This window comes from Fukomys damarensis, unplaced genomic scaffold (genome assembly GCF_012274545.1).
Source record: "Fukomys damarensis isolate Sample0158 unplaced genomic scaffold, DMR_v1.0_HiC HiC_scaffold_25, whole genome shotgun sequence".
In the NCBI taxonomy this organism is placed as follows: Eukaryota; Metazoa; Chordata; class Mammalia; order Rodentia; family Bathyergidae; genus Fukomys; species Fukomys damarensis.
This window is the reverse complement of record NW_022900937.1, coordinates 223,277-235,824: the sequence shown is the minus strand read 5'-3', so window position 1 is coordinate 235,824 and position 12,548 is coordinate 223,277. Positions and strand designations below refer to the sequence as shown.

The 12,548-nt window shown below is 36.8% G+C and overlaps 1 protein-coding gene across 50 annotated transcripts in view; it reads left to right on the top strand.

Annotated features, from left to right (window-relative positions):
- The window catches only part of Ank2 (ankyrin 2), a 442,295-nt gene that overhangs the window by 401,619 nt on the left and 28,128 nt on the right, over positions 1 to 12,548 (top strand). For 49 of the 50 annotated variants that reach the window (XM_033756207.1, XM_033756210.1, XM_033756204.1 and 46 more), the window contains 6 exons: positions 885 to 981; positions 3,455 to 3,683; positions 4,516 to 4,641; positions 7,074 to 7,196; positions 9,211 to 9,243; positions 11,299 to 11,320. In XM_033756207.1, coding sequence (XP_033612098.1) covers positions 885 to 981; positions 3,455 to 3,683; positions 4,516 to 4,641; positions 7,074 to 7,196; positions 9,211 to 9,243; positions 11,299 to 11,320 — 630 coding nt within the window. The remainder of the gene's footprint in view (positions 1 to 884; positions 982 to 3,454; positions 3,684 to 4,515; positions 4,642 to 7,073; positions 7,197 to 9,210; positions 9,244 to 11,298; positions 11,321 to 12,548) is intronic. The other variant, XM_033756193.1, reaches the window with a different exon arrangement.

Genomic DNA, 12,548 nt, shown 5'->3' with positions numbered 1-12,548 from the left:
TTTTTTTTTTTTTTTTTTTTTTTTTTTTTTGTGGCACCGGGGATCAAACTCAGGACCTTGCACTTGTTAGGCAAGCATGGCACCACTGAGCTGAGTCTCCAGGCCAAGAATACATATTTTATTTGTCTTTTTGTTTTTTGGTACTGGGGATCGAACTCGGGCCCTTGTGTTTGTAAGGCAGAACAGTGGAACCACTGAGCTAAATCCCCTGTCCAAGAATACATATTTTAAAGAACAGTTTGAATAACCTATAAGCCTTTTTTTGCTAAACCGTTCCCCTCTTTAAGAAACTTGAGAGACAAGACACCCTCTCATCTCAGTATACATTTCTCCTGAAACACTTTGCTTATTTTGTCTTTCCATTTTATAAGGCAAGTCACCATTAGCCTTCCTGGAAATTTTCTATATACAAAGGGATTCTTTGACAATCATTTATTTGTTCATTCCCCATGAACTTTTAGTATTTTCCAATATTTATTTTGCCAACTTTCATTGTAAATTGAGAAAAAACCTCATGTTTTGAAATAGTTATATAAAATATGAAGTCCAAGAACAAGAGAGTATTTCATGAAGTATTCCTTGTCTTAGTTATTTGGGGGATCTTCTAAAATAGCAAATTAGATACAATTCAAAATTATTTTTAAATCCTAGCATTTGCAACAAATGCTTCAGGCAGAGAACTAATGCTTAGTAGAGTTATTTAAATAATTTCCCTTAAAGTGAGTTTCTTGAGAAGTGGTGTTTGTTTTCAACGTATTGTTTTTTAGCAGGTAGTTTTTCCATTTTGTTCTCAGTGTCATTTTGAGGGGTTGGGTGGGATTACAATGTTTGGGAACCCAGCCAGAACTACAGCCCAACTTTCTTGCACTACCATGTTATTTCAGGTGGCACCACCCCTGCTCAGTGGGAAGACATCACAGGAACCACACCACTCACCTTTGTCAATGAATGTGTTTCCTTTACAACCAACGTGTCTGCCAGGTACGCTTAGGAGCAGGAAGAAGCCCACCGTCCGTGCTTCCCTGCCCCAGCTGTCATTATGTTCTATTATTTCATCTCTCAAGTCTTTAAAAGTGATCTTTTTTTTTGTTCATTTTAAATGGTTTGGGCCTGCCAGCAATGTAGTAGTAACAGCATAGTAACTAAATCCTACCAGACATGAAAAATCTAAGGAAAACAAGTGACTGCTTTGGTTGTATGATTCTGACTCACTTTAGCAGCCAGTGCTGATGTTTCCAGTCCTAAGGCCCTTAGGGACAAGAAATTTCCTGTTGCCAGTAACATAGTCTGAATTACTTTTTCAACAGAATAACAAAAGCACAAAGCCCACCATGGTTTGCCTCAGTGGCTTAGAGATTTCAGGGGCTCTTATACATCCTAACACATTTGCATATTACCCATTCAGTTATTACACATCTTTAAAAAGCTGACATTATCTACTTTTTCTTGGACCCATTAATTCAGTGTTTTAATATTAGTCCCCGTTCGCATGGTCTTTCGTTAGGTAAGACTTCATCTTCGTCTAAGCACCCTCTGCTTCTTTAATTGGATATTGCAATAATTCAGCAACCTAAGTAGAGCAAGAGATATTATGTCCATTTTACAGATGTCAAAACTGATGTTAAAAGTAGCTAACCTTAGGGCCGGGGATTTAGCTCAGTGCTTCTGCCGCCTGTCTCACAGTGCAAGGTCCCGAGCTCAATCCCTGGTACAAAAGAAAAAATTAAACCTTAAGTTCCTGTGGAGGGAGGAGAAAAGGCAAAAATGCACGGACAGTACGTTAACAGCTCCCAGCAATGGCACGTGTTTGTCGTTCCTCCAGAGGGCTCAGCAGGCAGCTATAGCTCTGTGCCTCATTGTGTCCTGCCTGCCACACGCATCATGCGTGCTGCAGGAGAAGACAGACCACAGGCTCTAGAGACGGTGTCGTGGTAGTTGGAGCAGACATCTGGGAAGAGGGCACTCCTGAGCTATATGTGGGACCCAAACAGGCAGACGGAAGGGGAACAGAGATGGATGTGAGCAGGGATGCGGAGGTAGGAGTGCCGGGGTGCTGAGCGCCACCAGCAGCCCTCCATGTTGCCTACGGTGCAGAAATGATGCTGGGCTGTTGGATGGCAACACCCTGTACATGGCTTTGTGGAGGAAAGAAGTGAGGAGTCACTGTGAATATATACAAAGAGTACCTGTCGACTGGAACTGCAGAAAACGAAGAGAACTAACTGCATGCAAGTTAAAATATTACAAAACAAAGCGTTAAAAAGGTCATAGTATAAATATGTTGTGAGATGATATATAAACAGAAAATATATAAGTAGATATTTAATATATAAAATGTGTAAATAAAACCAATAAAAATACCACCAAGTTTGTTATTACTTTAGTAATTTAATTCCCAGAAAGTAAGAAACAGTGATTAAATATGCTAATTCAGAGTGTCTGTCATGAGCTGGAAACTAAACTAAACCTTACAAGCACTGTGCTAATTGAAACCCCACAGAGACAGAAAGGAATGATGCTCTCTACAGGTGTTGTGAGGGATGCTGAGGATTGTCATTGAGTGGACAGAGTTTGTGTCCAAGATGGTGAGCAAGTTCTGGAAATGGAGTGTGATGATTACATAACACTGTGACTGTGCTTAATGCCACTGAATTGTACACTTAAAATGGTTAAATGGCAACCTTTTGTTATTTTGCACAATTGAGGAAACAAATGGATCAAGATATTGAGAGACTACAAGGATAAGGAAATCTGAGGACTGTTCAGACTGTGGGAAATGAGTCTGGGGAAGGAAGGTAATCATTGGAGGAAGGTTTCCCAGCGAGAAGATGTTGAAGAACTGGGGACTTTCGCACTGAGCTACATCCTCAGCCCTTTTGATTTTTTATTTTTCCCAGGATAGGCTCGAACTTGTGAGTCTCCTGCCTCAGCCTCCCAATGTGCTGGGATTATAGTTATAAAGCATGCATGTTTTTAAATGGTTGAGGTGATGGAACCAATCTTGGTAACTGGAGAGTTCTTTGGAAAGGAAGGATGAAGAAAAGCCGGGTATATTTTGTTAAAAAGCTTCAGCAAATGAAATGAAGGAGAGGAATCAAGGAAAATAGGCGCCCTTCTGTGCAGTCCCTGTCCCGAGGTCTGGTGCTGAAGGCTAATGCTGCCGAAAGGGTCCAACACTGAAGAAAACTGTAGACTGAATATGCGTGAAAGTTTCTAAGGAAGAAAGCATTTGCTCATTGATCTTAAAAATGTGTCACCTCTCCCTCTCTCTCTGCCCTGCCGCTTCTCCTGTCCACCTTTCCTTCCCTTCCTCCATCTTCCTTTACTATCGCTCCCCTTTCTTTTCCAAGAAGAACTTGGCGACTATGTTAAATTTTACTTGAAAATTAAGTAATTGATTTTTTTCAAGTGACATACTTTAAACTTTAGATAACTGGCTTTATTTTCTTTCAAGGTTCTGGCTGATAGATTGTCGACAGATTCAGGAATCTGTTGCCTTTGCATCACAAGTATATAGAGAAATTATTTGTGTACCTTACATGGCCAAATTTGTAGTGTTTGCCAAGTCCCATGACCCCATTGAAGCCAGGCTGAGATGTTTCTGCATGACTGATGACAAAGTGGATAAGACCCTGGAGCAACAGGAAAACTTTGCTGAGGTGGCCAGAAGCAGGGATGTGGAGGTACTGTAAGCGGAATTTGGGTGTGCTGTGTCATGAAGCCTTTGTTAGTAGATTGTACATCAAATAGAATTTCATAAACAGAGACATAAAGAGAAAGACCCATCCACAGCTTGATCAGTTTGAAGATCAAGATCCAAAATTAACCTTTTTCAGCCAATTTGGACCTGTCCTGTAGGGATGATCTCAGTGTATGTGAAGAGATAAAAGAATTCTTTGAAAGATTATTTGGGCAAAAAACTGTGTTAGTGATAAGCTCAAAATACATGACTACTACACTTTAAATATTTTTTACCTTTTTTAGTTTTTCTTATTATTTTTTAATTATAAAGAAAACATTCCATGAAGTACTTCCTTCTATAGAAATGTTGAAGTAGGATATCCAGTACTTTGTTCATAGTTTTTTCTTATTTTATTTTATTTTGTTTTTATTTTATTATTTTACTTTTTCTTATTTTAGAATTTTCCAAACAGTATAGGTTTTTAGATATTGAAATCCCAATAATCTGACCCATTGTGATGTCAAAATCTACCCAAGTAGGATTTTACGTTTAGGAATTAAATATATATTGGTTGTTGTGTGTAACCTGAAGGGTTAAAAATGAGAACATTAAATGCTACCATGCTTTTGAAGATCTGTATTACTTAGAAGAGGGAGGGCTGGTACATGCTTTGCCACAGATAAAACAGAATGTTAGTTGACAATGTAAAGATTGTTATTCATATGTTTTTAAGTATTTAAAGTTCCAACTGGTATTACCAGTTATTTTTTGTATAAATAATAAGCTATAATTGCAACTCTTTTATTGTGTTATTTTTCTCTGGTTTCATTTAGGTATTAGAAGGAAAACCTATCTATGTTGACTGTTTTGGTAACCTTGTGCCCTTAACTAAGAGTGGCCAACATCATATCTTCAGTTTTTTTGCCTTTAAAGAAAACAGACTTCCTCTCTTTGTTAAGGTAACGTATGCATGAAATTTGTCTGCTTTTATTCAAGAGCCAGAAATTATTATTATTATTATTATTTTTTTTGGTACTGGGGATAAAACTTGGGGCCTTCCAGTTGCGAGGCATGCAGCAGAACCACTGAGCCAAATCCCTGGCCCCAGAAAGAATTTGACTTCCTCTTGTGGTAGAGAAAATTTGCTTTTCACTATTTCCAAGGATATTTGAAAGCACATCTATGAAATTGTATATTCCTAGAAATCCAAATTTTTTACTTTTGAAGTTTAGAGTCGATCTTAATTTTTAGTTATAGACTGAGTAAGGAGGAAACAAGGTCAGGTTATGCCCAATTCATGTATTAGAAACTCTGACCACTCAGTTTGAATGAAAATGCATTTTTCCTACTATTTCTTTTATATATTTATGTTTAGTTTTTTTGTTGTTGTTTGTTTGTTTATTTGTTTTTTGGTACTGGAGATTGAACTTGGGACCTTGCACTTGCAAAGAAGGCAGTGGAACCACTGAGCTAAATCCCTGGCCCAATTCCTTCATTATTTTAACCCTCATGATTTTTCCAAGAATGTATCTGCAAACCCCTTATTGGTTTCCTGGGATCTCTGAAGAATATTTGATTATGTTACTTCTGTCTCATTTTTTTGCCTGATTATTGATAAAGGCTCCTAAAATCACTACATTAAGCAGTAATTACTGAGGGCTCATGGATCCATTTAACACAGACAGCTGCATAATTAAGCTAATAGTTGACATTACTGATATGCAAATGTCATCATTCAGATACCCCAATATGAAAGTGGGCAAAGGACTTAGACATTTCTCCAAAGAAGGTATACAAATGTTCAGTGTCAGTGTTTGCTTAAGAAAATACAAATAAAGACCACACTGACAAACTACTTCATACCTGTCGAATAACTATTATTAAAATAAATAAATTTGAGACAATTCAGAACACCTTTGCGAGGCTGATAAAATTGTAAAGGAATTCAGTCACCGTGGAAAACAGTATGGTATTTCCTCAAAACTTTAAATTTAGACTTAGCATATAATCCGGTAGTTTACTTCTTGGAATACACTCCAAATAACTGAAAGCAGAATTCAGACAATTACTTATACACTCACGTCCTTACCAACGTTTTCACAACAGCCAAAAGGTGGAAAGAATCCAAATGTCCATCAGCAGATAAATGGATAAACAAAATGTGATATAAATATACAATGGAATATTATCCAGACTTAAAAAGAATGAAATTGTCACAAATACTACAATACTGATTACTCTTACAGACATATACTTTGTTACTGTCTCATCCCTGAGACACAATACTTGATACCCACAAAAGAGGGAGGAGAGGTTTATTTTTGCTCACGGTTTATAGAGAGTTCAGTCTTGGCTCTCCCCAAGGCAAGACATAATGGCAGAGCAGCAAGGTAGAGAGTTTCTCACGACCTGGCAGCTGGAAGCGAAAGGGGAGGGAGAGGGACAGGAGAAATGAGGGAAGGACGCAGGACAGTAGGCCCTTCCAGCCCTGTGGAATAGGGGTTGTCGGGGCTGAGAGATCAGGGTGCTGTGTGATGGGAATGATTTCAGTTGGGGATGGTCAAAATGTCTAGATAATGGTTACAGTTATACAACTTATGAATGTGCTTCATGCTACTGAATTATACACTTACAATATAAAATGACAGATTCTATATTATATATGCATTTTATAGTTTTTTAAAAGCTGGATGAATTCTAATGTACAATATGGTGACTATAGTTAAAAATAATGTGTATTCAAAATTTGCTAAGAGGGCCAGGGATTTAGCTCAGTGGTTCCGCCACCTGCTTTGCAAGCACAAGGGCCCGAGTTCGATCCCCAGTACCAAAAAAACAAAACAAAACAAAATTTACTAAGAGAAGTCTTAAGTGGAAAGTGAGTGCAGTCATGTGAGGTGGTAGGTGTATTAACTAGCTTGGCTGTAGTAATCATTTCATAGTTAAATTTGAAATTTGCTAAGAGGGCCAGGGATTTAGCTCAGTGGTTCCGCCACCTGCTTTGCAAGCACAAGGGCCCGAGTTCGATCCCCAGTACCAAAAAAACAAAACAAAACAAAATTTACTAAGAGAAGTCTTAAGTGGAAAGTGAGTGCAGTCATGTGAGGTGGTAGGTGTATTAACTAGCTTGGCTGTAGTAATCATTTCATAGTATACCCATGTCAAATCCCATTATTACCTTAAATCTATACCATTCTGTCAGAATTCAAAAGCAGATGATGTTTTTAAAGTCATCCTAAATTATAATAGAAAAAAGAAAAGGAAAGGCCTTTGAATCTGTACTAAATATTAACAAGTGAGTTTCATTTTCCCCCTTTAAAGATTATCTGATCAAGTAACTAAATGGTGCATGTTAAACATGGGTGAAGCATAAATGTCTTTCTTGTTCAAGGTCCGCGATACAACTCAGGAACCTTGCGGTCGACTGTCGTTCATGAAGGAACCGAAATCGACAAGAGGCCTGGTGCATCAAGCTATTTGCAATTTAAACATCACCCTGCCAATTTATACAAAGGTATTGTAGAGTCTGCTGTGGAATTATAAAAACAGGCAATATAGAAATCAATTAAAGCATTTAAAATAAATGGAAACAAAGACACACTGAATGTGGCACATAATAACAATCATTTTTGGTATCTTGTTATATTTACAATTTTCCACTCAAGTCAAGAAAAAAATAGATCCACCTTAATGTGCACTAAATGCACTTACTTAATGGAAAACTTTGTAAAATATATGTGGGACATTGAAGAGAGAAAAATGAGTTTAGATTTTAACACGTAAAACTAATTCTAAAAATAAAATAATTGGCTTTGTCTGCATTATTTTTGCATCCTTTCCTAAGACTGTTCTCATGCATCTGGTCCTCCTCCCAAAATGTTAGAGCCCAATTAGCTTCAGGTCACCATCAATGCACTGGTGGGTCACATTCTGTTAAATACAGAGCAAACTCACATGATGTTTTATTTTTTTGCTATAACAATTTTTATTTATCTTATAACTTGTGTTTTAGGAGTATTAAGTTTTCAATTTTGTAAGAATATAATTAGTATTTTTAAATCCTCATTTTTACTAAGAATAGATTTGAAATATTGAAAGAAAAAAATATATTAATTCTTGACCTAGTTTATCTATAGGCATTACTTTCTTTCAAACCTTTCCCTGTTTCCATAATTCCTCATGCATACTGAATAAATCAAAGAAGACCACTGAATTATTAAGTGGTGCAAGTAACTTCTCTCTTATTATTTTAATGTTTCTTTTTCCTGACCTTTTTGACTGGAAGTCTCAGACAGCACTTAATTGGTGGCTATTGGAGGTTACTAGTAGTAGTATGTATCCTACACATTGGGGCAGTAGATCAGTGCGGTTGCCAACATCTGGAGTAGATTATATAAGATTCCCAAAGTATAAATAAAGGGCAAAATAAAAGAGAGATAATAGGAAGTAGTGAGACAGATCATTCCACAAAACAAAGAGTATTGTAGATTACTTGTACCTCACCATAGTTGTCAAATTTTCGCTCTGACCTTGACATTGTCACTCTGACCATCCATGGAATGTGTTCTTGTGTAGTCTTGAGTTCTAGCATTTTTCAGCTCTAATTTGTAATACAGATACTCATTTTACCCATATCACACATAAACAAATGTTCTTTGGGCTTCTCAGTAAGTTTTTAGGCATATAAAGTGATGCTATAACCTTTGAAATTTGGTTGTCAAAAATTCAATATAGCAATAACTATTTCAGCTCAAATTAGCATAGCCTAACTGGACTCCAGTGATGGTGAAAGCTCTCTGAGGTTTGTATACTGATTACTGGTGAATCACCTGGGGCAGAATAGTAAGTAGCTGGAAAAACAACATCTGCAGGCCACCTGCGTCATATAGAAAGATGAATGCACTTTGACTGGCTGCAGTGAGTTTTCAGTTTGCTATAAAAAAAGCATTTACTTTATTTTACATTTTCTCTCTGAATCCAGACATATCAGACAATCAGTGCTCTGATAATCAAGGACAGTTTTCTATTTAGTAACTAAAACAAAAAGAAGAAAATGTCAAACACGCACTCTTAAGATATTTTAGAATTTGATAGCTCTCTTTATAATAAAACTTTTACATATTGGAAGCTTATTTAAAATGTTTTCTCCATATGTTTTCTTGGACCTTTTAACTTTTTCAACTACATAATAAATGGGATATCATGTCTCTGTTTCTGTAGACAAATGTGACTGGACCCATTAAGTGTCAATACTTTGATGCTGCTGGTGACATAGCATCTGAAATTGGTATATCTGTATTGCTTATTTCTGTCCCTTGAATCTGCTGACTTCTGTCAGTGCTCTTTAATTTTCTGCCTGCCTCCTATAAAATGTTAGTGAGAAGAAGAAGAAAGAAAAGAATAAGCTGAATGTGTGCGGCCTGCTGATGTTTGTCCCAGGATATTTTTGCTCTTCTCTTCTAAATACTCTCTATTCTTCCTTCTCTCTCTTTTTTTCCCCATCTTGCATGGCATCTTTGGGCATCCAGGAATCAGAATCAGATCAGGAGCAGGAAGAAGAGGTAATTCTGAAATAGTGTCACTTGTTCGTGGCTGTGTCCTCGTAACTACTAACAAGAGAACGTACTTAACCTGTTCGTAGAGGGATAGGCAGTTGTTCGTAGTACTTCAGGGCACAGAATTGTACTTAATGCTCTGAGCCTGTGTTTTCTCAACTTGTACAATCACCTCAGAGAGTAGGAAAGTTTCTGTATAAATTTCAGCTCTTTATGCAGTAATACATATTTCTCTGCCAACTATTAAAGTCTAAACCAGCAGTTTTCAAAAGTTAGATTGAAGACATCCGAACATCTTACAGTAATACTAAGACATTATCTGCCTTTTTAGTTTTCATATCCTGAAAAGCTCCAGAGGACTTTTCTAGAGGTTCTGTAATATCTGTGCTGACATTGTCACTCTGACCATCCATGGAATGTGTGCTTGTGTAGTCTTGAGTTCTAGCATTTCTCAGCTGTAATTTGTAATACAGGTACTCATTTTACCCATATCATACATAAACAAACGTTCTTTGGGCTTTTCAATAAGTTTTTAGGCATATAAACTGGTGCTAAGATCAAAATATTTGAGAATCACTGAGACAGAAGATTTTTAGGAGCGGACTGTCCATCCTCTAGACTAGAATAACATTACAATGGGCAGCTATGGTAATCATGAATATTTCTCATAAATTGAGGTCCTTATGAAGGCCTCACAGCTCATATAAATGCAGATGTCTCACCCACCCTAGAGGTGTGTGCTGCTGTCCCACAGGTGAGAACACAGGTCTTAGATTATCTTGAACCAGTAGCCATTTGGCTCTGGGGATCGAACTCAGGACCTTGTACTTGCAAGGCAGGTGTGGTGTTGCTAAGCTAAATCGCTAGCCTGAATCAGTTGCCATTTGAATTATATGTTTCAATATTTAAAACAAAAACATGATCATCTTCCTTATAAAGTTCTACAAATGCCTAAATATTACAACAGAAATGAAATAAATCATCAGGAAACTTGCTGTGTTTGCTTATGCGTCTATCAGCTCCTATTTCTAAAACAACTGAGATTTTGAAGAACATGTAAATATTTTGAATATACTGATTTCTATAATGTTGTTTTGATGCATTTAAAGTACAGAAATACAAAGAAAATGATAGTAAATACCTTGTAACCACAATTAAAAGGTCTGAGTTTGGTCGTGGAGCAGGAAGAGAGGGGTGATTAGAGGCTCCCTGTCCTGTCATATGTGGTCCTACACACCATTGCTGATGACAAGACTGACATCCCCCTCTCCCTGTGCTGCACAGTGTCCCATGCTCAGTTTCCTTCCTATGTTCTGTGACCCCTCAGCACAGCTGTTAAAAAGTGAGGCCTCCATACCTTCTTGAAAGATCAAGAAATGGTGACACCAGTCTTGCTATATGTTCACAAATTTTTCCATTCAGTGTATGACAGTTCAGTACCACTGAATACTTCCAGAGTTGCTCAGGGCGGTAGATCCCAGTCTGTATTCTTTTGAGGGTTTGGAATGCTGGCTTGTTATCGATGGTAATGAAACTACTTCTGTAGAATGCATTTCCCGGCGTGCTGTTTGTTGTTCTCTTCTGTTTCTCTGCTAAGTTGACACTCATTAATAGTGACTTCACCCTTTTTCCTGACCTTTTATCTAAGAATTACATATTTCTCACGTCAAATACAGCCTGGGTCCTATCCCCCCAGGAATAACATGAAATAAGTATTTTCCTCCAGAAAGTGACAAGAACGATGGGAGAAGTGTATCTGAAAGGGTGGAGAATATTTTGAGTGGGTTAATGGCAATGTCTTTTACTGTAATATATTTTTTCAATTGAAAAAAAAGAATTTTCCATTTGCGGTTTCTAGAAAAGAGATTTTTTCCCCCCAAAGTTAGAATAAGAGCCACAGAGACTCCCAGGGTGGGGAAAAACTAGCAAATTACTTTGACCTTCCTCTAGTGAGTGATGTCACTGTGTGTATAATTATGAAGAGGAGCTTGTTGTGCACAGCCGGGTCCATGAGCCTAGATGCTACTTGTAACCATTCAATTTATGTATGTTTTCTTTCAGATCGATATGACATCAGAAAAAAGTAAGATTTTAAATGAAATTGAGTTTGTTTAAAAGCTGGCTACAATAAAAGGAAGCATGACTTAAGATGCAAGCTAGTTGCCATTATTAACCACTGTAATATTTTTATATTATCTTTATTAATCATTAATATATATTTATAAAAGCAGCTTGGCCAGTTAAATTACAAGTATACCTAATTTTTGAGCTAATTAGCTGTAATATGCAACGATTATTCATCTAAGCATTCACTTTCTTTTGACATCCCTGTTAACCTTGGTATTGCTGTTGCGCTTGTTTAGAAGCCACCCTACCGTTTTGTCCAGTTGTTAGCATAACATTGTCATCTCATTATTTTTTAAGCAATCAGTTGACAGTATCACTTTGTATATGAAGCAACAAACAATGACTTCTATAGAGATCTCCTGTTTTCTTTTTTTAAGGTACACCTGCAAAAGTGATACTGTCTAATAGTTCTTAGCTGAAGCTAACTCTCCCTCATCCCTCCTTTGCACTTATTTTTACTGCGGTGGAGTATAACCAAAGACTCTAGGCTAAGATCTAATAACTTGCTGTGGAAACTTTCTGAAAAGAGAAAAAAACTCAAGACTGAAAAATTTAAATCTTCCAGGATGAAATTTCTAATTACAATAATGTGTTAATATCTGGCTAATTTTAAATAATGAGGCAAAAATCCTAAATCTAATCAAAGACAGAGAGAATTGGTTCTTATAGGCCTTGAGAGACCTATCCAAGAATTGTTTTCAGGTTTGTAATATTCAATTAATATTTAATTCATTGTCCTATTTCCAGTGACTCTGGCTTCTTGTATGGAAATTCAGGTTGAACTTTAAAGCTTTCTGACTCTTATGCCCCAAATAGTATAGAGAAAGAAATTCTGATTTTTTTTGATGTTATGGGATGTACTGTATTCTTCCCAAGAAAAGAAAATCCAAAGCTATTTTTAATATGGCTGTTTGGCCCTACATAATGATCTGTAGGTTTTTTCTTTTAAGTCCTAATACAGTATGATCTCCTACTACATTATTGGAATGGCTTTCACTGAAGCTTACTTAGCCTCATGCGAAATCATTATTCAGCACTAAGATCTATGAGAGGCTGGACAGATTTTCACTGGTTTATAACTGAACAAAACTGTATTGATATTAGTTATAAACTATTTTAATATATTTTATATATACATAGTCACATAGTGAACAAATACAAATTTTCTTGTTTAAATGACATTA